The sequence below is a fragment of the Clupea harengus genome, chromosome 22 (assembly GCF_900700415.2).
Source record: "Clupea harengus chromosome 22, Ch_v2.0.2, whole genome shotgun sequence".
Lineage (NCBI taxonomy): Eukaryota > Metazoa > Chordata > Actinopteri > Clupeiformes > Clupeidae > Clupea > Clupea harengus.
In genome coordinates this window covers 10,383,624-10,408,730 of record NC_045173.1, presented here as the reverse complement: position 1 = coordinate 10,408,730, position 25,107 = coordinate 10,383,624, and the positions used below count along the sequence as shown (strand labels likewise).

The window sequence follows — 25,107 nt, the reverse complement described above, 5'->3', positions numbered from 1 at the left end:
TATCAGAGAGGGAGTGTTGGGCAGTGGCTAAAAATTGCGTGGCTTTGTGTGTAAATCTGGCAGCTACACTCTCATAGGCTGGGCTAGTGGCCAGAGGCTGAGCCTGGACAAGTGAGATGTGTGTGTGTGTGTGTGTTTGTTGTGAGATGGGAGGTGTGTGCTTTACATCAGGATATGCAGCCTGACAGGATCAGCTATCACTAATGCACTGCTCCCCAATCAGCGTAAAGCTAGGAAGCTGGCTTGCTTTTAGAGAGAATGACAGAGAGACAGACAGACAGAGAGAAAGACAGACAGGCAGAGAGAAAGACAGACAGGCAGAGAGAGCGAGATAGAGAGAGAGAGACTATTGGGGCATAAAGTTGAAAATGTCAGGTGGTAGAGGTTGAGCCACTCAAGTCATTCAGTGAATTCAGCCATAGAATGGAGTCTTCAGTGTTTGCTTAGCAAGGGATAAGCTATTGGGAAAAGACACAGACAGATGACAAGAGTGACAGCGACCGCCAGGGAGGAAGGGGTTAAAGAAAACACTCAGCGGACACTGGCACAGCTTGTCAGTCCGAGCCCTCAGAATCCTCTGGAATAAATTGCTTCCAGGACTTCCGCTGGACCCACACTTTTTTTATTTATTTACTTGTCCTTTCCTCCTCCTCTTTTTGTAATTATTGCCTCTTCTACCATCAGCTGTGGATTCTCCATCTCATTCTCATTCCCATTCCCTCTCTCTCTCTCAGTCTCTCTCTCACACACACACACACACACTCTTACTATCTCTCTCTTTCTCTCTCTCTCTCACGGTTCTACCATGCAGAAACAGACACACGCACGCTCACGCTGAATCTCGTGCGGCAGGCAGACACGCGCACGCTCGCTCACACACGCTTTCTCTCACACACGCACTCACGCTCTCTCTCTCACTCTGTCTTCTTCTCTCCCTCGCTCTCTCTCTCACACTCACTCACACACACACACACACACCCTTTCTGAAGGTGCTGGTAGAAGCAGCAGCAGCAGCAGCAGCAGCAGCAGCAACAGCAGCAGCACTGGCAGCAATAGCAGCGGCGGCTTAAGAGCATCAGCACTAGGAGGAGAGACGTTTCACTGGGGGGATGCAGTGCCGTCGATGAAAAAAAAGCAGCTGCCGTCCTTCCTGATTATACCCCCTCTTTGGATTTGCCTGAGACGAGAGAAGGATCTGTAATCTTTCCATTTGCCGTGCATTTGATTTTTTTCCCCCTTCTCCTCTTCTTGCTCTCTCCATCTCTCTTTTTTTTTCTCTGTGGGCTTTCTGCTGCCGTCCCCTGGCTTGTGTGTCGTCGTTGTCGAGAACGGAGGTTGCCTGGTGATCGGAGGAGGGGAGGGATAGATCGACACACGGGCTTCTCTGTCGACAGCGTTCCGTGCCGGAGCTCCTGCTTGGAGGTCACAGGAGAGGCCGCTGCCTTCTTTCTCTTTTTTACCGTCTTTACTCTTTTTTTAATTTTCTGTTGGAGGGGGGCTTTTGTTTCCCGGTGCACCCGTTGCTGAATTGAGCCATTGTTGTAAGGGCAGGCCTCCCTCTCTTTCTCCTCTTTCTCTTCTCTCTCTCTCTCTCTCTCCCTCTCTCCCTCCTCACTCTCGCCTCTCTCTCATTCTCTGATTCTCAACCAAGCTCCCTCCCTCCTGATCTCCAGGTTTTACTTCTCCCTCTCCCATCCCTCCCTCCATCTATCCCTCCTTTCGCTGAAGGAAAAAAAACGAGAAAAAAAAATCTTTCTCACCGTAACTGGAAAGCCACTCGCTGAAGGTTTCCTGGATCATCTCTAACCTTCCATCCCAGCTCTCCCCCATCCCCATCCCTCCGTCCTCTCCGTTTCTCCCTCGTCCTCCCCACCCCCTGTAACGCTGTAGTGGAGCGTTATGAGCGCGCGGTGGCGTATGAATGGGGCACCTGGTTGCGGCCGCGCAGGGCTGAGCTCTAGTGAAGGGTGATGCCTGCCGGGAGCGCCGGCTCTCCCCCGAGCACACAGCAGCAGCAGCAGCAGCAGCAGCAGCGGTGCAGGAGACCCCCACCCCAGCCTGCGCCTCCCCCATCCGATCCTGCCTCCACTGCCGTCACCACTGCCGCCTGAGCTTGGGCTCTGAGGCAGGCAGGCAGGCAGGCAGGCATTTGCTTGTTCTCTTAGTGTGTGTGTGTGTGTGTGTGTGTGTGTGTGTGTGTGTGTGTGTGTGTGTACGTGTGTGTGGTGTTTGTGTGTGTGAGTGTGTGAGTGTGTGTGTGTGTGTGTGTGTGTGTGTGTGCGCGTCACGCTGGCTCCCGCCATGTCTCTGGCCTGCTGATCCCTCACCGGGGCACCCCCTGCCAATGTGCGGGAGGGACTGAGCCTGAGGTAGCCCCCCTCCCCCCCTCCCCTTACCTTCCCCTCCCCCCCTCCCCCTTCCCACCTTCCCCGGTGACTTACACCTTCCTCCTGCCCCTCTACCTTTAACCCCCTTTCCACCCCCCTGGCCCCACCACCCACCCCCTCCGGCCCTGCCATGAAGAAGACCCGGAGCACCAACCTGCGCCGGGCCTGGCCCAGCGCCGAGTTCTCGGAGCGGCCCGCGGAGAGGACGCGCTCACGCAGCGAGAAGGACTACCGCCTCCACAAGCACTTCCCCCCGCCGCCTACCCCCCCACACATATCCCCCTCGCCACGGGGCTACATGACACCAGGTGGGTCTCTCCCTCCCCTGTGTAGCCTCAACAAAACAGTCCAGCCTAACCTTGGAACATTACGACTTGTGCCATGCTGTCGTACGCTAGTTAAGGGGTTTTGTCTGTGTCTTGTTGTTCCTGCTTGTTTTGGGACGGCATGCTGTGTGAATGAGGTGAGAGATGACGTAAGGTATTCATCTTTCTTGGAGTACATGTTCAGTGATATATATGTGACCACCTTTTGAGCAAAGCCAAGTACAATGAGACACTAGGAAAAAATACCAGGGAAAAAGCAGGCAGACATCCTCCATTTTGGTCCCCAGCAAGGGTATCACAGCACAGCAGTTGCAGCATTTTGAATGCAAATGTAAGCAGCTTGACTCTTCAGAGGCTTGCACATACAAGAAACTGGGAAAAAGCGGGATGTGCTAGATAATTGTGTAACGGTGTGTTTGTCTGTTTCTGCTCCTTTTGTGTGAGGATGGTCAGTTATGACGGAGATGGAGGCCAAGATTAACAGGGTTGATAAGGATCTGTGGATGTTTAAATGGCGAGGTGTCGAGCCGCGATGAGAAACATCTCTTTCTCGCTCCCTCTCACTTATGCACACACACAAGAAACCTCACTGAGCCAGTGACAAAACACAGTGAAAGACAGTTGTGAAAGATTGGGGGGGAAAGAAATGGGCCCTCTCTTTCATTTGGTGTTGGGTAGCTTAGACAAGCTAAGTACCATGGCCTGAAGTGTGTGTGTGTGTGTGTGTGTGTGTGTGTTTGTAGCAAAGGAGGTCGATTGAGAGAACACAAAATGAGAGAAAGAGAGCGAGTGAGAGAGAAAGCACTGTAAACGGATGCATTCTGCATGGGAATTGTATAAGAACGCCTGTCTTTACGGTAACTGTGGCAACACGAAGGGGAGTGTTTGTGTAGTGATGACAAGGCTGACTATGACCCAGACTTTTCCTTTCAGTCTGCGTCCTCCTGCTACCCGCGTCCTCCATGTTGGTCACCTTCTCCTTTGTGGACTCCCTCCACACAGGCTTTAACTCATAATATGGAGCCTAAATGGAACAAAGGTACACTGAACATTTGGGTGGTCAATGGATCAGCGAATGGACGTGATTTAATGTAGGCTTAGCAAGTGTCATGAAGGTTTAATTGATAGCTATTTAGGTGGTGGAGCAGCTGGATGGGAGCAAGTTCTGTCATAGAATCAGTTTATTTGGCAACAAAGTCCTCAAGCTGTTTTTGCGTGGGTGCCAAAAACCAGTAATGCAAATATGGCGTATGAGAATCAGTTTCGTTCATGACCAAAAAACTTCTCTGAAGTCACTCTGTTGCAACTGAACTGATCTGAGCCGAGCTGTTGGCCATGATTGCTGCAGCATTAACATGGAGTGGATTAGGCCTGTGTACGGGCAAGAATCTGGTGATACAATATGCATCACGATGCAGGGGTTCTCATTCAATATATTGTACAATATTGCGATACTGTAAACAAGGCGATTATATTTTTGTATCTAATTTTTGGAAAACTGTCACAGTATAAAGAACACACCACCATATGCATCACATCTGAGTGGAAATGGTGGAGTCAAATGGCTGAAGATAGATTACAACACTGCTATTTAGCGGTCCAGGGTTTAAACACAACACAAAATGAACCACTGTCTGCCACAAATCTTTGCATGTTCACTGTTAATTACAAATCAATATAGTGTTTTAAGTGTTTTGGAGAATTGATACAGTATCACATATCAACATAATGGCATGATGCTGAAGTGTATCTATATGTTCTTAGAACCCTAGTGTGGATATAGCCTGATGGTTCCAATCAACACATTTTAGACATGTATCACTATATATTTATGAATACTTTGAGCACTATCAAAATGCCAGCAAGGCTGGCCTGCCAGTTATACATGGAATCGCTCAAATTATCGAAAAGTCTGTAGTTGTTGCACATTGTAAGGGACTTAACTGGCGATTACTGCCCAGTAATTCTAAATACGTTATGATGTAGCACAGCTCTGTGTGCTCAGTAGCCCACTCACAGTCCAGTCTGACTAGCAGCCATGTGATGAGAGCCTGTTGGGAAAGTCATGTTTAGCCTTCTCAGTACCCAATCATTTCGTACAATATCTCTGCTTGGAGACTGATTGCTTGAACTGGGTAGGACTGAAGTACTGAAGGCTGTGTCCACTGTCCACTGTGTCCCCCTTCTACGTTGCTTTGGACAAAAGCGTCTGCTAATTGACTAATTGAAAATGTAAATGTAGGTAGAGAGGTAGGCACACATAGACTTACACTCACACCCACAGACGCACCCACAGACACACACACACACACACAAACACACACACGCACACACACACAGTCAGACTAACACAGAAACACACACTCATGTACTCTATTTGGTGGCCAATAAGACCTTGTGGACTGTACACCATGGTAATGACTGAGGACAGTGTTTTGTCTCCAGTCCAGGTGTCATCACTTCTCCTCACAGCTGGTCTAACGTATGACTGCTCTCATTGCACGCCCTCAATAGGCCCAAATGAGGCAGGCGATCTGCCCTTCAGCACTTCTCCAGTGTCCTGTGCAGGCACACGGACGGGAGACACTGGCCTCTTCTGTTAGCTTGGGTCAACAAAAAAAATCCCTCCCCCGGTACAGTTTGTGCTTGTCACTGAATCACTCTATCTTTAGTTCAAATGCTGAGTGGGTTCTGGCAAGTGTTCTGACTGGAAGGAGTACGTAACACTGGGCTCAAGTGTTTTCGGCTCAGCTTTCAAAGAGGTCCAAAAATAAACAAATAGTGTATTAGTAGTGAGTAGTAGTAGTAGTAGTAGTAGTAGTAGTAGTAGTGAGTTCTTCACTGAATGGTGTATATGAGTTCTCCACTAATTAAGCACTTCCCAGTTTCAACAAAATGCAGTTAAGTTTGATTCCTCATGACAGACTGGGATGGAGAGAGTAGTGGGGGCTAATCAGTGTTCTCCAGCTTTGATTTCTCTGGGCAGTGATAACATTCCGAGAGGGAGGGGGACTGTAGGAGACCCTGGTCAGAAATGGTAGGCATGGGTGGATGCTAGTTGAGAGGATGGGGTTGGACAATTCTGGACTGAGGAAGAGAAGTATTGTGAGTGAAGACCTGAAAAGGCACTTTTGGATTTTCTAGTGATTTCATGGAATTCTGTTAGCATTTAGCAGTAACAGCATAAACAATGGCACTCTCTTCAAGATCACTGTTAGCTGCTTGATTTGAGACACACTGATCTGCTCACTCCATCACACAACTGTTGGATTTTTATGTTTTTGAGAATAGCATTACAATTGAAAACAACATTGTAGATTAAGCATTTTAAAGGTGTGTTTTTGTTGGTAGCTTGTTTCTTAACATCCTCAAATTCAGTTTGATGGCATCAAGTGAAGAAGAGATTGACACAGTTGCACTTTCCACGAGTTGACCAGACTATTCACTACGTAGTTTTGTGCAAACCCCACTAACAGCTTTTACAGTGCGACATTGTCAAATATATTGCAGAAATACATAATGCAATCTAGTTACCTTTTATCAGTGCCAACTGTGCCGTTGTTAGTATGTGCAGGGCAGGTATGTTGGCTGTTAGCTAATTAGCTTGCTAGTTTTATACAAAAACTCAAATAGCCTCAAATATTGACTTTCATTGCATGACATATATTTTCATTTCTTAGCATTTCTAAAACAATACTGATTGATTCAGTACATTGATGCATTTATGTAGCCCACATTTACCATTATATGCTTTGCAAAGTAAACATGTGTACTGCTGTGCCCTAGCCTGATATAGTCTGCAGTGGCCTGTTAGTGCATGGAATGGTACGCAGTAGCGCTATACAGTTTGCTGTGTAATGATGACAGCATTGTGTGGGTGGCAATGGTGTGTTATGGACTGAAGTAGTCCGCAGCACTGCTATCATCTGATATGGTCTGAGATATTCTGCGTTGGTCTGACGTGGTCTGATGTGGATCAGGCCACTGGTGATGGAGAGAGAGCCCAGCTGCAGTACAGAGCAGCAGAGGCTTGGGAGAGAGAGAAATGAGGCCATGCTGGGCTGGTGCAGTAATAGCCAAGGCCTCTGTAGTAATGTGCATAGAGGAGGGAGGGAGAGAGAGAGAGAGAGAGAGAGAGAGAGAGGGAGGGAGGGGGAGAGAGAGAGAGAGAGAGAGGGAGGGAGGGAGGGAGGGAGGGGGAGAGAGAGAGAGAGAGAGAGAGGAGAGGGAGGGAGAGAGGGAGGTAGAGAGAGGGAGGGAGAAAGGCTGTGCGTGAGTAAAACCTCAGTCCCCGCCTCCAGTCAGCTGTTAGAGTTGTAGAAATCATCCAGCCGCTATGATGAAGCCTGTAAGCCTCTGGGAGTGGGACAGCTCTTTCTCTTTTTCCTTGCCTGCCCCACCCCCCAACACACACACACACACACACACACACACACACACACACACACACACACACACACACACATGGTCACTTTTGCAAACACATGCAACAAACACGCACTCTCATCCATGTGCGCACAACCTCTCACACATGGTCCCTCTGTCTCTTTCATCTGCTCACTCAACCCACACACACACACACTCCCTCTCCCTCGCTCTCTTTCACGCACACTCACACACACTCACACACACACACACACACACACACACACACACACACACACACACACACACACACACACAATAAACACACAGACACACAAACACAAACACAAATACACACTTACATGGAGACACACTCTACTTTACACACTGAGGCTAAAAATATCCACCCACATTCTGGACAGATGCTGACATCACTTACCCCACTCGCTGCAGGATTTAAAACGGATGATTGAAAAAAGAGAGAGGAGAGGAGAGGAGAGGAGAGGAGAAGAGAGGAGGGCGGGAAATGTTGAGAGAGAGGAGAGGCCGGAGAAATGGGACTGCAAACCTCCCTGCCACGCTGGGTACGCCAACAGAAAGACCTAATAGCCCACTCCACTGAGACTACCCAGACGGCCATCTTTGAACAGCGCACACACTCTATCTCTGCAGCGAGATGTTTGGCTCTGAGTTGTCTCCATTTTGGAGCTCTCATTGACAGCACTGTATCATAGATTGGCCTTATAGCAACCTGATGTCAGGTAGCACTATTGAAGCCATGGATATGTAGACTGCTTGTGTCCTTTTTTTTCAATTTTCAGCAGGCGCACCAAGGTCTTTTAGGTAGTGTTCAATCAGTCTCTCTTTATCTCTTTCTATTTCTCCTCATTATGTCCTCTCTCTCTCTCTCCCTCTCTCCCTCTCTCTGTCTATCCCTGCTGCTGCTGCTGCTGCTGCTGTATGTAGGTCAGCCTGAGCACTGCCGAGTCCACCTTTCCTCTGATGGGGGAGCCCAGATTCAGTCTCCCCCCATCTCTGTCGCACTTGGAGCAAAACTTATCAGTCCTCAACATCCCAGACTAGTCATGACTAGAACTCACGCCTACTACATGCTCACATTCACCTGTTCTGCACACCTTGAATAATCCCTGAATTTCCAAAGTAAAGACATTTTTTCCAGTGTTTTCTTTTGCTTTGTAGCTGATGGCTGTGTGTTATTTGAGTCATTTTAAAGATAGAATTACACTGACAAACAGTATTGATTCGTTGTTGATCCTCAAGCCAAATATTCAGGCTGCAGTAGACCACAGTTTTATCACCTGAAGTCACCTGGAAGTTTGGCCCATGCATTTGGCACTGTTATATTGTGGATATATAGTACATTCTCTGTATTAGTGCTTTTACTGTTCATTGTTGGGCACTTGAAGGTCTCCTGCTCCCTACTGTCTTCATCACTAGTTAGATTGGAGTATCTTGGTTCTGTCCACAGCTCTCTGTAATTAAAATGTTTCACTACAGACTCTCAAGCTTCAATACGGCCAAAGATATAAAAAAGAAACTTGCTGTCTCCTGACGCTTCATGACAGGGCATTCAGGCTGCTTTACACCCATTATACTCTCCTCTTTCCTTTACCGTTCTGTGAAGCATGATGTTATGTGTAGCAGTCAGCGTTTGTGTGTGTGTGTGTGTGTGTGTGTGTGTGTGTGTGTGTGTGTGTGTGTGTGTGTGTGTGTGTGTGTGTGTGTTTGTGTGTGTGTGTGTGTTTGTGTGTGTGAGTGTGTGTGTGTGTGTCTGTGTGTCTGTGTGTGTGTGTGTGTGTGTGTGTGTGTCTGTGTGTGTGTGTGTGTGTGTGTGTGTGTTTTTTATGATTTCTTTCAGTGTTGTTCAGTGTCATCGGGCTCACTGAACAGAACTGATTTATGTGAAAAGCTTCATGTCCACCCACTTTGTCCCCGTGTGTTGCTGTTGGGCATGTCTTTAGTCATCCTCATTCTTTTCCGTCATCTTGAGTAACGAAAAAAAAAACAATCCTGAACAATCCTTACAGCATAGTGGTCAACAACCTCATCCTTCAGCTTTCATCCACCCCTTGAAAGCTTGTTGAGCTCTGTTGTAGTCTGCCTTAACTCAAGGCCCTTCGACCAGGCCCTCTGTCCTGATCATGCTTCAGCTTAGCGGAAAACCTGCACTGAATGCAGGATAAATTAATTTGGTGCCAATATACTCGAGGCATACAGTGAATAGACTGATTTAGGACGTCATCACCATGTCCCTAAGTTTATACTATGGTTTTGTGAACCACAATGCCCATGATGTTTAACCTTTAACCAAAATGTACACTGGTAGGAATCAGTGCTATCAGGGACTCGTAACCCTTTCTGCGGAGGGCAGACTAGTGCACTTTTCCTGTTGAGAGGGGAGATACGAGGTAAAATGTCCTCTCAGTGCTGCAGTTCAGCCAGTGGGCACAGACAGCTTGGATCCAGCTCCAGTACCACAAGTAGCAGAGGATAGATTGGAAAGAGTGCCTCTCTGTTTCATGTTCTTTCCCTGACAACTCTCACCTTCACTGGGGCTGTCCGGGGTCTTTGTGAGACCTCAGCCCTGCAGAAGCTATGGGAACAGTCTACGTGCCTGCCTCTCCCTCTCTCCTCCTCTCCTCTCCTCCCCTCCTCTCCCCTCCCCTCCTCTCCTCTCCTCTACTCTCTCCTCCCCTCCCCTCTTCTCCTCCTCTCCTCCTCACCCTCCCCGCCCCTCCCCTCCCCTCCTCTCCTCTCCTTTCCTCTCCAGGCCTCGCCCACAGCCCTGTTTCTGCCAGGAGCATACCCTGAGCTGCGCTAAATTTGGATAGCCTGCCCTTGCTTCTGCCTCTCTGAGTTTGTGACCGGGGAATAGTTTCATTTCACAGGCTGTTTTTTTCCCTTCCTCTTCTTCGTCTCCTCTTACTCTGCTCTCTCAGTTATCCTGTCACACCACCTCAGTCCCCCCTACGTCTTGCTCTCCTCCTCTCTCTTGGGTTTTTTCTTGAATTTCAACTCAGGGTTTCCCGGAAATGTTTTTTTCTTTTGTGTGTGTGTGTGTTGTGTGTGTTGCGTGAGGGTGCTCTGTGTGTGTTGCAAGAGGGAACATCTGTGTGAGTGTGTGTGTGTGTGTGTGTGTGTGTGTGTGTGTATGCTGGCTGGTGCAGCTGTGTAGTGGAGATAGGCCCTGGCTGTGCTGGAGTTTGAGTGAGGGGTGTTTGAGTGAGGGGCGTTTGAGCCTGGGCTGGAGTTTGAGTGAGGGGTGTTTGAGTGAGGCGAGTTTGAGTGAGGGGTGTTTGAGTGAAGGGTGTTTGAGTGAGGGGTGTTTGAGGCTGGGCTGCAGTTTGAGTGAGGGGAGTTTGAGTGAGGGGAGTTTGAGTGAGGGGTGTGAGGCTGGGCTGCAGTTTGAGTGAGGGGAGTTTGAGTGAGGGGTGTTTGAGTGAGGGGAGTTTGAGGCTGGGCTGGAGTTTGAGTGAGGGGTGTTTGAGTGAGGGGAGTTTGAGTGAGGGGAGTTTGAGTGAGGGGTGTTTGAGTGAGGGGTGTTTGAGTGAGGGGAGTTTGAGTGAGGGGTGTTTGAGTGAGGGGAGTTTGAGGCTGGGCTGGAGTTTGAGTGAGGGGTGTTTGAGTGAGGGGTGTTTGAGTGAGGGGAGTTTGAGTGAGGGGAGTTTGAGGCTGGGCTGGAGTTTGAGTGAGGGGTGTTTGAGTGAGGGGAGTTTGAGGCTGGGCTGGAGTTTGAGTGAGGGGAGTTTGAGTGAGGGGTGTTTGAGTGAGGGGAGTTTGAGGGAGGGGTGTTTGAGTAAGGGGAGTTTGAGTGAGGGGAGTTTGAGTGAGGGGTGTTTGAGTAAGGGGAGTTTGAGTGAGGGGAGTTTGAGTGAGGGGAGTTTGAGGGAGGGGTGTTTGAGTAAGGGGAGTTTGAGTGAGGGGTGTTTGAGGCTGGAGTAGATGTTTTATTAATTGTGTCATCAAGAAATCACATATTGTTCAAGTTGTATTATGAATATGTTATTCATAAGCCTTATTATTATGTTTATTTAGTCGGTTAGAGTTGTTTCAACAACCTCGGTTTGTAGATATCGATTCCATTGCAGCGCTAACAGATCCGTCCTTATGTTTTGTAGTGTGCTTGTACTCAGCTAATTGATAGGCCTGCTGGTTTTGTTGTAATTGCTGTTTTTAATTGTTTATTTTCCCATTGACAATAAATTGCTGAATGTTATATGTGTTGTTGTAGTAGTGGTTTGCATTGCTGTCTTCTAAGCAGCCCACCTGGGTTCGATTCCTGGCCAGGACAGTAAGCATCTGCTAGTGGTGTGCTGAAGCCGGTACTTTTTTCCCACGCTTTGAATCTCGCGGCTTAAACAATGACGCGGCTAATTTATGGATTATGATACCTGTGACTGCATACGGTGGCTTTGTGTTTACGGTGGCTTTGTGGAGCTAGGATGCTAGCATGGATGCTTAGGCTAGCTCCACGCGATTTCTCAGTATCTCTCAATAACTTTACTAATGTCAAAATAACCACAGTCTACCGGCGTAGACAGAACACAACTCAAAACAATTTAGAAAATAAAATTAAAGTTTACAACAATACAAATCCAGTCCTTTCAAGTTCTTTAGCTCTGGTTTCAAACTAGCGTCTTTCTTTTATTTCGCTGTCTTCAATCTAACGTTCTATCTGAACAGGAAGAACCTTATTTCTGATTGACTCTTGCAACTGTGCTCTCTTAAAGTAACAGTGCACTTATCGTAACTGGCAAAACTAATAATATGCAGCACTATTGTATTGCTTTTGATATTCATTTTAGCCTGTGTAAAGTAAATTTGTTTCAATGTACCGGTAGGCACCTGCGGCTTATAGACATGTGCGGCTTATTTATGTTCAAAATAATTATTTTTAAAAAATTCAGTGGGTGCGGCTTATGTTCAGGTGCGCTCAATAGTCCGGAAATTACGGTAGTTTGCTTAAGCCTATTCTAACACGTCAATATTAAACAGCAGCTTGCAAAGATGGGTAAGGTTAATTATGACCATATTTTGCGTAATTGATTACAGCACAAGCCAGTTATGAAATTGAATTTGTCTGTCGCTCTTGTGCTGGTTTGTAGCCAGCAAATTGCCCTGTTAAAGTTTTACTCCTTGTATGCTAGCAAGCTGAGCTGCCAACTCTCCCGTTTTTCCCGGGTTTCTCCCGTTTTCTGATCCATCTCCCGCCGCCCTCCCGCATTGTCATTTCTCCCGGTAATCTCCCGTATTTTACGAGGTACAAATGCATTTTATTAATAATCAAATCAAAATGTGTGTCAATGTTCTAAAGTTGCCAGATCATGTATGAAACGCAATCATGAGAGGCAACGCAAGCGTCAGCCAATCAAATTGCTTTAATGCAAAGACGACAACACAGGCTCTAGCCAATCATTTCAGGTTTATGGTCACGTCTCAAGAGCACAAAGCTAAAAAAAAAATAGATGGCGGATCAAACTCCGTTGATGGTCGTATTTGTACCTAAAAGTTGTTTGTTTGACTTTCTTTTACTTATATTTTTAGAAAGTTACCGAGAAATAGACAATGTACAATGTAAAAACCCCATTATTGTAACTGAAAAATACGTCTGAGAGGATTTGCAAGTGAGCCACCTATCATTCACTTTGAATGGGGATCCGTCAACCTTGACGGATCAACGTATTCCTACTCATATAGTGTGTACACAATAAATACACCATTTTCAACCAATTTGTCAATCTGGCAAACCTACATTCTATTGCGCAGTTGATCTTTCTGCACAGGCTATTGCTTTTAAGTCACCTAACTGAGCAAAGATTTTTATAAGAATTAAGTACATTCAGCATTTTTTAAGTAACCCTACTAATACGATGTTTGCAAATTTGTTCATACTGAGTGGTGACAAGGCTAGGGTGCTTGTTTCCTCAACTGAGACTTGATACTGATAAGCTGAGAGAGGAACTGACTGACTACCAGGTTGCAGACAGCAAGGAGTTACCTCAGGAACAGAGAGTGGACAGACTCTAGGGCCTTGTAGGGAAAGATGAGCGCTTCAGTCAGCTGGCTAGGCTGATGAAGGCATTGCTTTGCATTCCACATAGTAATGCCTCCTCAGAGAGGACTTTCAGTATGGTAAAAAAAAATTGTTACAGAAAATAGAACTAGTTTGAATAACCGCACTTTGTGCGCTCTCTTATCTTGCTAAATTAACTTTACTAAGCCTGCTTTAAAGTACACCCCATCTAAAAAGACACTTAGGGCAGCCAAGTCAGCCACCTACCTACACCTATACAACACTACAAAACAGTAGTTTTAAGACCTGTGCAAGTTACATTAACTGTTTATGTGATGTTTTTTATGAATTATTTAATTTACTTTAATTTAATTATTTATTCTTGAATTGTTTTGTTGTATTAGAAAATTTCATGAATTGATGATAAGTTATTGCAATAGTTAGTTGGTCTAATAATAATGTTGATCTATTGTTCAACATTATTGTCACTATGTTCATTGCACATACATAATAATAAATACAAAAATATTTTTTTGTTAATACAGTTATTGTGCATTTATTTATATACTGAAGACTACATAATATATAATAAATACGTTGTCTATAAACACTTATATGCACAACATCCCTCAAAACCAATATTAGCCCCCCCGGCCCCGCCCCTCCCGCCGCCGTCGCCGAAATCTCCCGGATTTTGCTACTCAAATGTTGGCAGGTATGCTAGCAAGCCTTTTAGCTGTTGCCATGGGCATGTAGCCCTAATGTCATGATCCGCATCACTCGTGGATCTAAACTCAACATATCAACACAAACCATTGTTGGCTCAAATGAACACAATAATTCAAATCAAAATTCAGATTGTCACAAAAGATGTCACTTTTTTGTTTGTACAAAAGGCAAGTCACTGCTGTCCCATTATGAATAACCTCACATTATGAAATGTAATGTTTTCTATTTTCTCTTGATCAGTGAATTGTTAATGATGTTGAACATACAGTGTAGCAAATAATAACCTGTTATTTACAAAGATCCTGTCCACACTCTAGATGTGCCCCTAACTTTGCAATCTTACCCTTGAGCATTATGACTTACATACCAAAAATGGTGTCCTTGTGAATGTTTGAAAACGCCTGACTTTTAGCACGTGTGTAACGTAAATGCAATGTCTGAAAATGACATTTTCTCTGATTCATAGCTGTCCACTATTTCGCTAACAGCACAACTCGTATTAATTGCATCTATTACAGTTTATATATGATATCACCAATATTCTTCTCATAGTAATGCATCCAAAACATGCTCATGAAGTGAGCCCCTGCCTCAGCCATACATACAGAATTTAGCCTGCGTGATATAAGCATTGTTGAAAACCTGACATTTTTTATATGTGAAATGGAAGCCTAAAATACCACAGGTATGTAGTCTACTGCAGTGTAAATGTGTAGAGGTAAAATGATGAACTTCAAGAGGACAAGCCTAAGTCAGTTTTCAATTTGCAATGTTGTCCATTACAGTAATGTTAGTCAGCTCATGTCAACTCATTACAAGTGGCACACTCTTTCCTTGTAATAATATTGCTGTCATGTTCATCCTTAGAACATACATCCTATAGAATAAACAAATAAAAAAACAATGCGAGCAACAACCAAAGCATTATGCATAATACAACAAAATACTTACAACAGTATTGTATATTATCGTCAATTATATTCATATAAAATTGTAGGGCTTGTAACAAGTACATAAGAATGACAGGTGAGTTCTTAAGGGGTGAGTCTTTAAAGTTTAAACGCTTTGTGATACTTTTGAATGTAGGCTACCGTGGCTGTCACTTGATCGGATAGCACAAGGTCGGTCATTCCACCACACCGCCACATTAAAAGAGTCTTGATCGCCATCTCTTGCTGTTGAGAGAAAGTAAAGACAACAGATGTCCTCAGAGGAACGAAGTGGTTGAGTTCTTCCTAGATCTCGATAAGAAAGTGTTCTGATAAGAAAGCATCTATGTAATTGCATAGGCTACAGAATGCAACAGCAGACTGCTGCTGTGGTGCAATCACATTTGAATTGTCACGCGGAAATACATCTCTACTTATCTACTGCAACTTTGCAGACATGTGTATGTGGGGGTGTGTTTGTGTGTGTGTGTGTGTGTGTGTGTGTGTGTGTGTGTGTGTGTGTGTGTGTGTGTGTGTGTGTGTGTGTGTGTGTGAGTGTGAGAGAGAGGGTGTGTTCATTTGTTCTTCTGTGTCTGTGTGGAAGAGAGACATATGATGGAATGTGTGAGAGAGTTTGCACAGTCTGCGTAGGGATTTCACTGTTTATAAAGCTAGCAAATATTGTGTGTGTGATCATTGTGTACTTTCTCTAAACACACCACACACACACACACACACACACACACACACACATACACACACACACACACACACACACACACACACACACAAATACAAGCAAAAGTATCTTTGCCCTAGACATTCATCTTTCCCTAAGCCCATCGTTTTTTAGCTGTCATGACATTAACTTATTCTTTTTCATTTCATTTTTTTTTGTATTTTAATTATTCATCTACTTTTGCCTGTCATGTCACATCTAGTCCAGACATTCTGTTCTCCCTGTCAGTGGGAAACTACACAGAGAGAACCATCACAAAATGCTGAACCCGTTCACCCTCTCCAAGAGCCAGTGTCCCAACTAAAACATAACTACGCCCAGCTTACTCCCCCCCTCCCTTGTTTTTGTGTGTCTTTTTCTTCTCGTCTCTCCAGCTCCCTCCATCTCATGCGCTATGGTCTCAGTATGGGGGGGGGGGCATTCTTGTCATTCTGTATCTGTGTTCTCATAACAGGTCATCCACACACTTTTTGCTTTGTGGTAGAGGAAGAGAAGGGAGGGAGGTGGGATAGTTCGGAGAGGAGGTGAGCAGATTGAATCCCACTACAGGGTTTAAGGGGATTCCTCCCAGGTAGACACACCCATGGTCTGGTCGACACACACAGCCTGACATGTTCACACACACACACACACACACACACACACACACACACACACACACACACACACACACACACACACACACACACACACACACAGAGAGATACACGTATTTTACTTCTTTATTTGGATTTGATAAATAAGTACCTATCATGGCAAAATGATGGCTTAGAAGAAGTATTAAATTGCAGAGAAAGTCTCAGTCCATATTGTACACACACACACACACACACACACACACACACAAACACACCCCCACATACACATGTCTGCAAAGTTGCAGTAGATAAGTAGAGATGTATTTCCGCGTGACAATTCAAATGTGATTGCACCACAGCAGCAGTCTGCTGTTGCATTCTGTAGCCTATGCAATTACATAGATGCTTTCTTATCATCAAATATTGATAAGAAACCTGCGCCTCCAGATGAAGAGGCTACCAATTAGTGCTGATATAGAGCAGTACTTTGTGAAATGTTTGGCCCTTTTCTTAAAGAGTCCACAGATCCACAGCCTCGCACACACATGTTATGCACATCACCTAAGCTACCAAAGATCAGAGCAATGACTTTACATGAGTAGCCATAGTTGTTTCAAACATTATTTAAGGGTTAGTATTTTAACAGTTTTGACGCATAGCAGGTGTCCATGTAAGCGTCATAAGAGCAGCCAATTAAAATTATTTTGATCGCTTTGTTGTATTCATCAATTATCACAAGGTCTGGTGTATTTGGGATGTGCTTAATGGCAGTTTCCATTGAGTTCCGCTGATCTTGGGGAAGTACGTTTTTACTGACTCGTTAGTAACACACACACACACAGATACACGCACACGCACACACACACATACATACTCACACACACAGATAGACACACACACACACACACACACACACATACAGATACACACACACATACACACACTCACACACACACACACACACACACACACACACACACACACACACACACACACACCTACACACTCACACACACACACATACACACACACACACACATGCACACCCACACACATTGCTCACATCAGCTGGGAGACTGGTGCTTCCATGAGCTCTCACAACTATTTCACTTCTGCGAACTCCACATCATTTATCTGAGCAGCAATATTATCGAACCCACCCACGGCAGTTAGCCATTGCAGTGGAGCATGTCTCTGTGGCCAGGACATTGCCTAGTAGCCAGGGGGAAATATTTACAGTATCAAAAGAACGACACTAGCACTCAATGTGCCATTGAGTCTGCCACATGGCAGTGTCCCTTTTACTCCATAGACGTGCATCCATATTGGTGATACAGTGCTGATACGTGTGGCCTGTGCTCCCTGACTATAGCAGCTTGAGCAGGACAGACCAGTCAATACACAAACGCAGACTGGTATTGATTTTTATCGTGTGGTGACCTTGCCTGTTGACGAGGAAAAAAACAACTGCATAACCGTGAACTTTATCAGTTGAGAACGGGTCTGTGATTGAGGAGATGGGCTTCTTTGGTGTAGCAGTGCTAGTTTCTAGTTGAATTTCTGTCCCAGTCTGGTTTCGTGAACATGGATCATGAGAAGTCAGTAGTGTTTAATTATTTCTTTGCCAGTCTAGTGATGCTCTTCCAATAAGCATCAATATGATTATTAACACAAATATAAATAGATGTCTATTTGACTCTTCCTTAAAGTTAAGATGAAGTTGCTTTAAAGCCATCTTGAAATGTCAGTAGAGTTGGTCCTACATGCCTTAAAAGGCCATTCTTCATGTTGCCTTTGTTTCAGAGGTGTGTGCTTGTGTGTGCATGCATGCTTGAGAGTATATATGATTCACCAGTGCATGAGAGAGATTTGTGCCGACATCAAACCGAGGAAACATGTTACAGTTTTTCCCAATCATTTTCACACTTGTTTCAAGATTCAAGGCAAAGGAGAATGTTGCTGTACTGTAAATGTGTTCAAAAGTTCATACAAATTTCACTCTAAATTCAAAGGAAACCACAGATCAGCATTAGGAGTGCAAGCCACTTCTTGTGGTAGCCTCATGTGTTGTTAGTCTTAGTTACTGTACTGGGAAAGAAAAGTAGCTGCACCCTTTTTTGTACTATAGTATACCACAGCAAATTTGACAAGGAGCTGTCTTGAGCTATACAGCTGAATTTCATATTTACTATATTTTATATGTATTACAATATGTACGAGGTGCCATACGTCTTTCTTTTCTTTTGGAATGAAACACTAAACTGCGCAAAAATAGAGGATACAGCAACACATAATAATATATGCATTTTGCAATGCTTCAAGTTGTCTGTGTTTTTTAGTTCATTGTACATTGAGTGATGAGGTAGTTTAATTTAAGAAGAGAGCATATGCTATAGTTTTGGCAGCATGAGTTACTTGTGGGTGAAGTATGAAGTATTTTGGTGGTTGTAGTGCATTTTGCACCAAAGGTTAATTGATGTGCTGAGGTGTGTGTCTGTAATGCCCACTGTGTAAAGAGTTTTGAAAAAGTGGACATGGTATTGAGAAGCGTGAAAATGATCGGAAAAAACTGTAAAGGCACATTATGTACGTTTTACCAATTTTGTGACGTATATTTTTATAGGTAACTAGATTTTAGAACATCCCCAGTTTCACTTTGATGACGTCTGGTCATGTGAAGGACTGATAAACACACCTGTCGTTCCCGCCAGCCACACAAGCTGTTCTCTGTCATGTATGTTTGGAAATCCTGTGAAGTCATCAAATATATCTCCAAAATATATCAGTTAGCAAGCTAGCAGGCTTTTATCAACTGTGCAGTTGTTTGGCCTTACTGTTGCTTTAAGCACAAAAGCATAATAGTACAATATTATAAACCTAATATGATCACCAAAAAGTTTCACAGCCCCTAGTCAAATAATTAGTGATTTTATTCAACCGACTGTGAACTTTATGTTAGGACATGGTTTCAGTGCTATGATGGGGTGCACTCAGTGCCGTTCGTGTGGGGTGGCCATGAACTGTGTTACACCTGTCTAGTCTTTGCTCTGGTTAGCTTGTTCTGTCTCATCTAGGCGATTGGCCTGATTGAATGACTGGTTGGTGAAGTCATTGATTATTTTGTCGTCACATCTGTGAAAGTAGTCCAAGTCAGGGTTGGTCGAGTTAGTGTTGGCAGACACCTCACGGATCAGGATTGTACTGCAGTCTGTAATAGCATTTAGCAAAAGGCATTTATAGACCTTTAAAATGCAAAAAGAAGTGCATGGTTATGTATTCAATATACAGAGACTTGAGGTTTATGCATACTGGTTGTAATTGATGGATGGTGTGGTATTTGTGTGGGTGTGTGTTGCGTGTTTCTGTGTTTGTGTGTGTGTGTGTGTGTGTGTGTTGTGTGGGTGTTTGTTGTGTGTGTGTGTGTGTGTGTGTGTGTGTGTGTGTGTGTCTGTGTGTGTTGGCAGTGCCACCGGGCTTAGGCAGAGCTGGCACAGACAGTGTGCCTGATTCCAGCCCTTATTAGGTCACAGCAGAGTGGGCAGGGGTTGTGCCAGGTGCTCCACAGTAGGCATCCCTCGGAGCAGTGTCCCCATGCCCATCCCACGGAGCAGTGTCCCCATGCCCTTCTCCACTGACCACTACTCCAGTTTGTGGAAAATGTTGGTTTTGGGGGCATGAATCAGAGTTCTCCTCATCTGATTCAGCCCCCAGTCCCCATTCTATTGACCTTTCCATTCAGCTCGGCATGGCTGTGCTCGCAGCCAGCATTATCAGGACTAGCCTAGCAAATATTTTCAAACAAAGGAGATAAACTCACTCCAGGCCTTTTACAGTTATTTCGTTTTGTTTTCTTCTGTAGGTGAGAGTAGGAAACTGGATTCTGCTTTAAAATATATATACAGTATACAGTATATGTATTTTTTTTTTGCATAACCTATTTCATCCTATAGTCATAAAATACAGCCCTGCAGCACTGAATGCTGTACAGCTCATAGCCCTAATCTAGATCTCTTCATCACAGCTGCCGAGAGGAAAAGAAGAGTGAGAGAGAAAGAAAGAGAGAGAGAGAGAGGGGGGGAGGAGCTATGAATGGAGGCAGAGGGGTGGGGTCTTTATGGAGTAGGACATAAGCAAAAAGCTGCAGGGTTGCCATCTGGGACATATGACGTAACGTGTGTGTGTGTGTGTGTGTGTGTGTGAGAGAGAGAGACAGGGAGAGAGAGAAAAGAGAAAGAGGGAGAGATAGAGCATTTTTAGTATGTATGCATGTGTGTGACATTTTGAGAGAGAGGAAATGAGTCTCTGTGACGTGTCTGCTGCGATTTTCTTCTGTCTCATTATGCTCATAGGTCATAATGTCCTGTAGAGGAAGAGCAGTCATTTTATGGTTCTGACTCTGACGCCCCTGCGTGTGAGGGGCTTTCTTTGCTTTCAGTCCTGTGCAACATTAGGACGGGGCTATCGGAGGGGGTCAGAATTTGGTTTGCTTTTGCTGCCCCATATAATGGCACTGGAGAGAGTAGCATCAACGTGCACAAGCAAACACTTTTCCTGGGTTGTTGTCATGGAGACCGATCCTTTGTGTCCCATCTCAAAAAAAAAAAAAAAAACAGAAAAGGAGGTCATCTCTCTTCAGTGGGCATGCGAGAGGAGAGGAGAGGCTGAGGTAGAGTTAGGGCTTTTGCGGTGGGAAACGGGCCCCCTGTAAATCTTCACATCCGCTTCACCGACGGACACTCGGGCCCTTCAGCAGCAGACAAAGCGGAGCTGCCCAACAAATCACTCCCCCCGGCGCATTGTGAGCAGGACACTTTATCTGCACACCAATTACGCTCGCGCCCGACACACCTCACACTAACATTCACCACCGTGTTTACCCCGCGCATCACCAAGGTGACCAGCACCCCCCTGTCCCCATCCTCTCTGCGCTCCCCTCCCTTCCTCTCCCCTCTGTCACGCAGCATGGTTTGGTTGTGGCTCTGAAGGCGTTGATGAAGCAGGTTCGGTTGGCCCGGCTGATGGTTGGGTGATTAGGCTCTCGTGCAGCGGTGTCAAATGAAATCATAGCATTCATGAAAACAGCACAGAACAGATGCTGATGCAAATGTTAGATAAATGCCAGGTTTGCCAGATTTTCAGAATTAGTCTGGTGTCTTTGATGCTAAAGAACACACAGTAAATGAGCTGAGACAATAAAAGGTATGTTGAGAGTGAGATGGAGACAAAAAAAAATGTCTGTTCATTTTCAATTTCTCATTTTTGTTTTTCCATCCTCCTCCCTTTTGTGTTGCCCGCAGTGAGTCTGTCTGCTTCCTACCACCATCTAGTGTTACCTCACGTGAAACAACACCTTCAACCTGAATTTAATTAGGATGACATCATTCACACACTCACAGGCGCCAGCTAAATATAAGTACCGATTCAGAACATCTCTTTTCTTTAGGCATCAATTCTGCACATCTCTTCTCATTCCTTTTTCTCTCTCATTCTCTCCTCTTCTTTCGTCTCTTCCTTTCTCTCTTGTGTTTCTTTGCCCCTGCAATTAGCATACCTAGCTTGGCCTGGCTAGCATTCCTTGGATTGTTTGTCCTCTTGTGTTTGTCCTGTGCAGAATACATGGGCATTTCCAAGGGTATAACACAGGGTCAAGTGAAGGGGTGGAGTCCTATCTGTCAATCAAAGGAGGCCAGTTGTCGCCGTGGTGCTCAGGGCATGTTAGCTGCAGTGTGCTGTTGGTTGTCGTGGCAGTTCAGAGGGTCATTATTCCTCTGTGATTCAAATGAGTTCAAAGGCCAACAGCTTGCTGCTTGATGGAAGGGGAGCAGAGCGAGAGGCCCTCTTAGAATAACACTGAGGCCTTGCATGCACTTCACATGGGTCAGATATGATCCTCCTGCCAGGAGCGTGTTGGCTAGGTTGGCTTAAAGGTTGGGATGTTTTATAAATCAAAGTTATCTTTAATGAGTATTTCTGTTGCCCTTTTTTGAAGGACACAGAGAGAGAGAGGTTGGTAAGGTACATGGCATTATGAAATTGGGTATTATGAGAACATTTTATCGGTGACCTCCTTAGCCCTGTTTACAAACTCACTTGTTCATCATTTGTTCCTCCGAAGTATCCGTGGTGACAATGACAATTCATGAAGACTATATCTTTGATTCTCTTGTTCCATAAAACTGAAGGGGACTTTGTGACAGTTTAAGATTTATTGTGAACACACCTCATGGTGATTGACACACACACATATACTCACATATTCTCACACACAGAGCCCCCCTCTTAAAGGAAAATGCTCCCAGCATGTGTGTGAATGTCCTTCTCTATAATCATGAGTGTACCTATATAACACTCGTTAATCACAAATACACCGTTGTGTAACTTCATGAGGTCTCTGTACTTCACATGGTCTGCTTTGGGTTTGCATGGTTCTACTTTTACAGTCTCCCATGTGTCCAGACTGTCAAGCAAGGCCTGTTTTATGTCCTTTTCAGAAGTAAGCACATTCTTCAGTTGCACTGGTTTGTAATTGAATGTTCATCACAATGTCATGTAAACTCTTGTTCTGTTCATGCAGTGGAGGCGTTGTGTTTGTGTGAGCTGAACATGTGATTGATGATGTGTGGTGTAAAGCTCGTGCCATAAACATATAACTGAGATTCTGACTCTACCACACATAACACAACTTTGTTTCAAAGCTCAGGAGATCTTGCACATAGAGTATGTATCAGGAATAAGCTCAAATAGGGAAGCGCACAGGCATAGAAAGGGAATTTTGAGTTGAGAGTTAAGAACCTCCTTGTAAGGATTCGGTGGAAGAATTTGTGATTAGTATTGTGATTCATAGTATACTTTGGTAATTGCGATACAGTATGTGTATATGAAATGTACCACAGATTCCCACACTCAAGGAAAGGCTTCATATCAGGATTTTCCACGTAACATCACTGACCTATATGGATGCTGATTAAAAATGAAGTCTGAACTCCGTAAGGCCTCTTGTTTCTCCCACGTAGGCAGAAAAGTTCTCTCTCTCTCTCGGCTGCCTCCCTCCTCTCCTTTCTCGCAGTCTCTCACTCTCTAAAACTTTGTAATTTTGGTCTGAAGTCTCTCTCTTTTTTTTTTTTTTGCTCAACTCCTCTGTGATTGTGTCAGTTTCCGACAGCAGACCCACTCAGATAACTCATCCTAGTTAAGTTGCCTTTTGATTCGATGACACCCCAGAGAGAGAGAGGCGCCTGCCTGTCAGTGGTGGGCGGTAGGATGTGGGGACAGGCTGCGTGTGGATGGGGCTGAGAGGCGGGCAGGGTAGGGGCCCAAACACAAGCCAGACGCCGCCGCTGCACATCAGAGCCTCAGTGTCACACTGAACCGAGCGTGAACCCAAGGCAGGAGACAGAGACAGAGAGAGAGAGAGGGAGAGAAGAGAGGGATAGAGAGAGAGAAGAGAGGGATAGAGTAAGGGGGAGAAAGAGCAAGAGATAACGTTTGAAGAGAGCGAGGATGGAGTGGGGGGAAGGAGACGGGCGGAGCGAGCCAAAGATAAGGCAGTCATTGTGTTCAGGAATCAGGAGTGGTGGCGGCGGCGGCGGCGGCTACGACAGAGCTCCTTCCAAGCGTTAGTGCTGCCAAAGCAAAACGTTCCCCTGGATTTGGGGTGCCATTTCATGCTAATGAGAGTGAGACGCTTTGCCCGAAAATTGCCCTCATATCCGTCCCACCATGCACTGCATACTGCATGCACACATGCACACACACACACACACACTCACACACACACACACACACACACACACACACACACACACACACACACACACACAAACACACATACACACTGACAGACACACACACACACACACACACACACACACACACACACACACACACACACACACACACACAAAAGGCAAGAAAAAAGCTGTCGTATTGAATGAGTATTGAAAGTCGTATCTGTAATTTGCTTTTCTCAAGGGTCTAAAATCAGCCTATTTCCCTAACCCTGCCTGCACAGTGCTCACACAGTGAGATGCAGTACAAAGGACAGCTCTAGGAGGTGCAGAGCGGTTGTAGGTCTCATGAGCCATTTCGCCAGTGGGATGTGTGAATCGGGATGCTGTTGCAGGTCACTGGGAGTCCATCTTAACCAAGTGTCTAAGGGCTGTGTCCTTATTAGCCAGTAGTCACTCCGTCCGGGCGGATCAGTCTGTCTGTTTACAGTGGCTCTGTCAACTGTTGCATCAGTGACTGGGCTCCAACCATGAATGTGTTGCTGTTTTAGAAAGAGGAGGCGTGTGTGTGTGTGTGTGTGTGTGTGTGTTTCAGGTTGCAATAAGCTAAGTGTAATCAGCTAGCCCCAACTGGGTGTGGATGTTCCACCTCTGTCGTCTAACTCCGGGGGTTTCTCTCTGCCTTACCTCTCGCTTCCCTCTTTCTCTCTTTCATTTTCAAATTCATCCTCATTTCTGACTTCTGTCCATCTCCTCCGTGCCCCTGTTCTATTTGCTTTCCATTTTCCGCATTTCTCCTTTGCAGTCATTCTCCTCCTCTTTTCTCCACCTTTATTCTCTCCTCTCTTTCCTATCTCTATCCCCCCCCCTCTTCTCCCCTCCCTCTTTCTTGTTCCTCTGTTCTCCTCCTGTCATGCTCCTCCTCCTCCTTCTCCTGCTCGCCAGATGACGTCACCTCTTTAGTGCTAACAATGCTAACAGCTAGCACAAAGGCGAGAGCTAGCTTGGCTCGGCGGAGGGGTGACGGCGGTTGGGTCATAAACACAGTCACCGCTCACAAACGCGCACACCTGATGCATACACAGACCGTATACCCTCTGTCTTCTCTGTTCTTAGCCTCATTCATGTATTCCTGACTCAGATTCTTCGCTCGTTTCCTCTGTCTTATCCTTTCCTCCCTCCATCTCTCTCTCTCTCTCTCTCTCTCTCTCTCTCTCTTTCGTTCCCTCTCTGTTGTAACCTTAAACCTGCGCTGTCATTCCTACTGCTTGCCCCATAGAGAGGTTGTTTAGG

At 45.3% G+C, this 25,107-nt stretch overlaps 1 protein-coding gene across 2 annotated transcripts in view; it reads left to right on the top strand.

The window, feature by feature from the left end:
• stox2a (storkhead box 2a) overlaps positions 1-25,107 on the top strand; it is a 67,712-nt gene that overhangs the window by 22,983 nt on the left and 19,622 nt on the right. Inside the window, exon 1 of one of the 2 annotated variants that reach the window (XM_031559556.2) lies at positions 2,508-2,695. The exons of the other annotated variant lie outside the window; for it this stretch is intronic. Coding sequence (XP_031415416.1) covers positions 2,518-2,695 — 178 coding nt within the window. The 5' untranslated portion in view covers positions 2,508-2,517. Of the gene's footprint in view, positions 1-2,507; positions 2,696-25,107 lie in introns of those variants that run through there. 2 annotated transcript variants of the gene reach the window in all.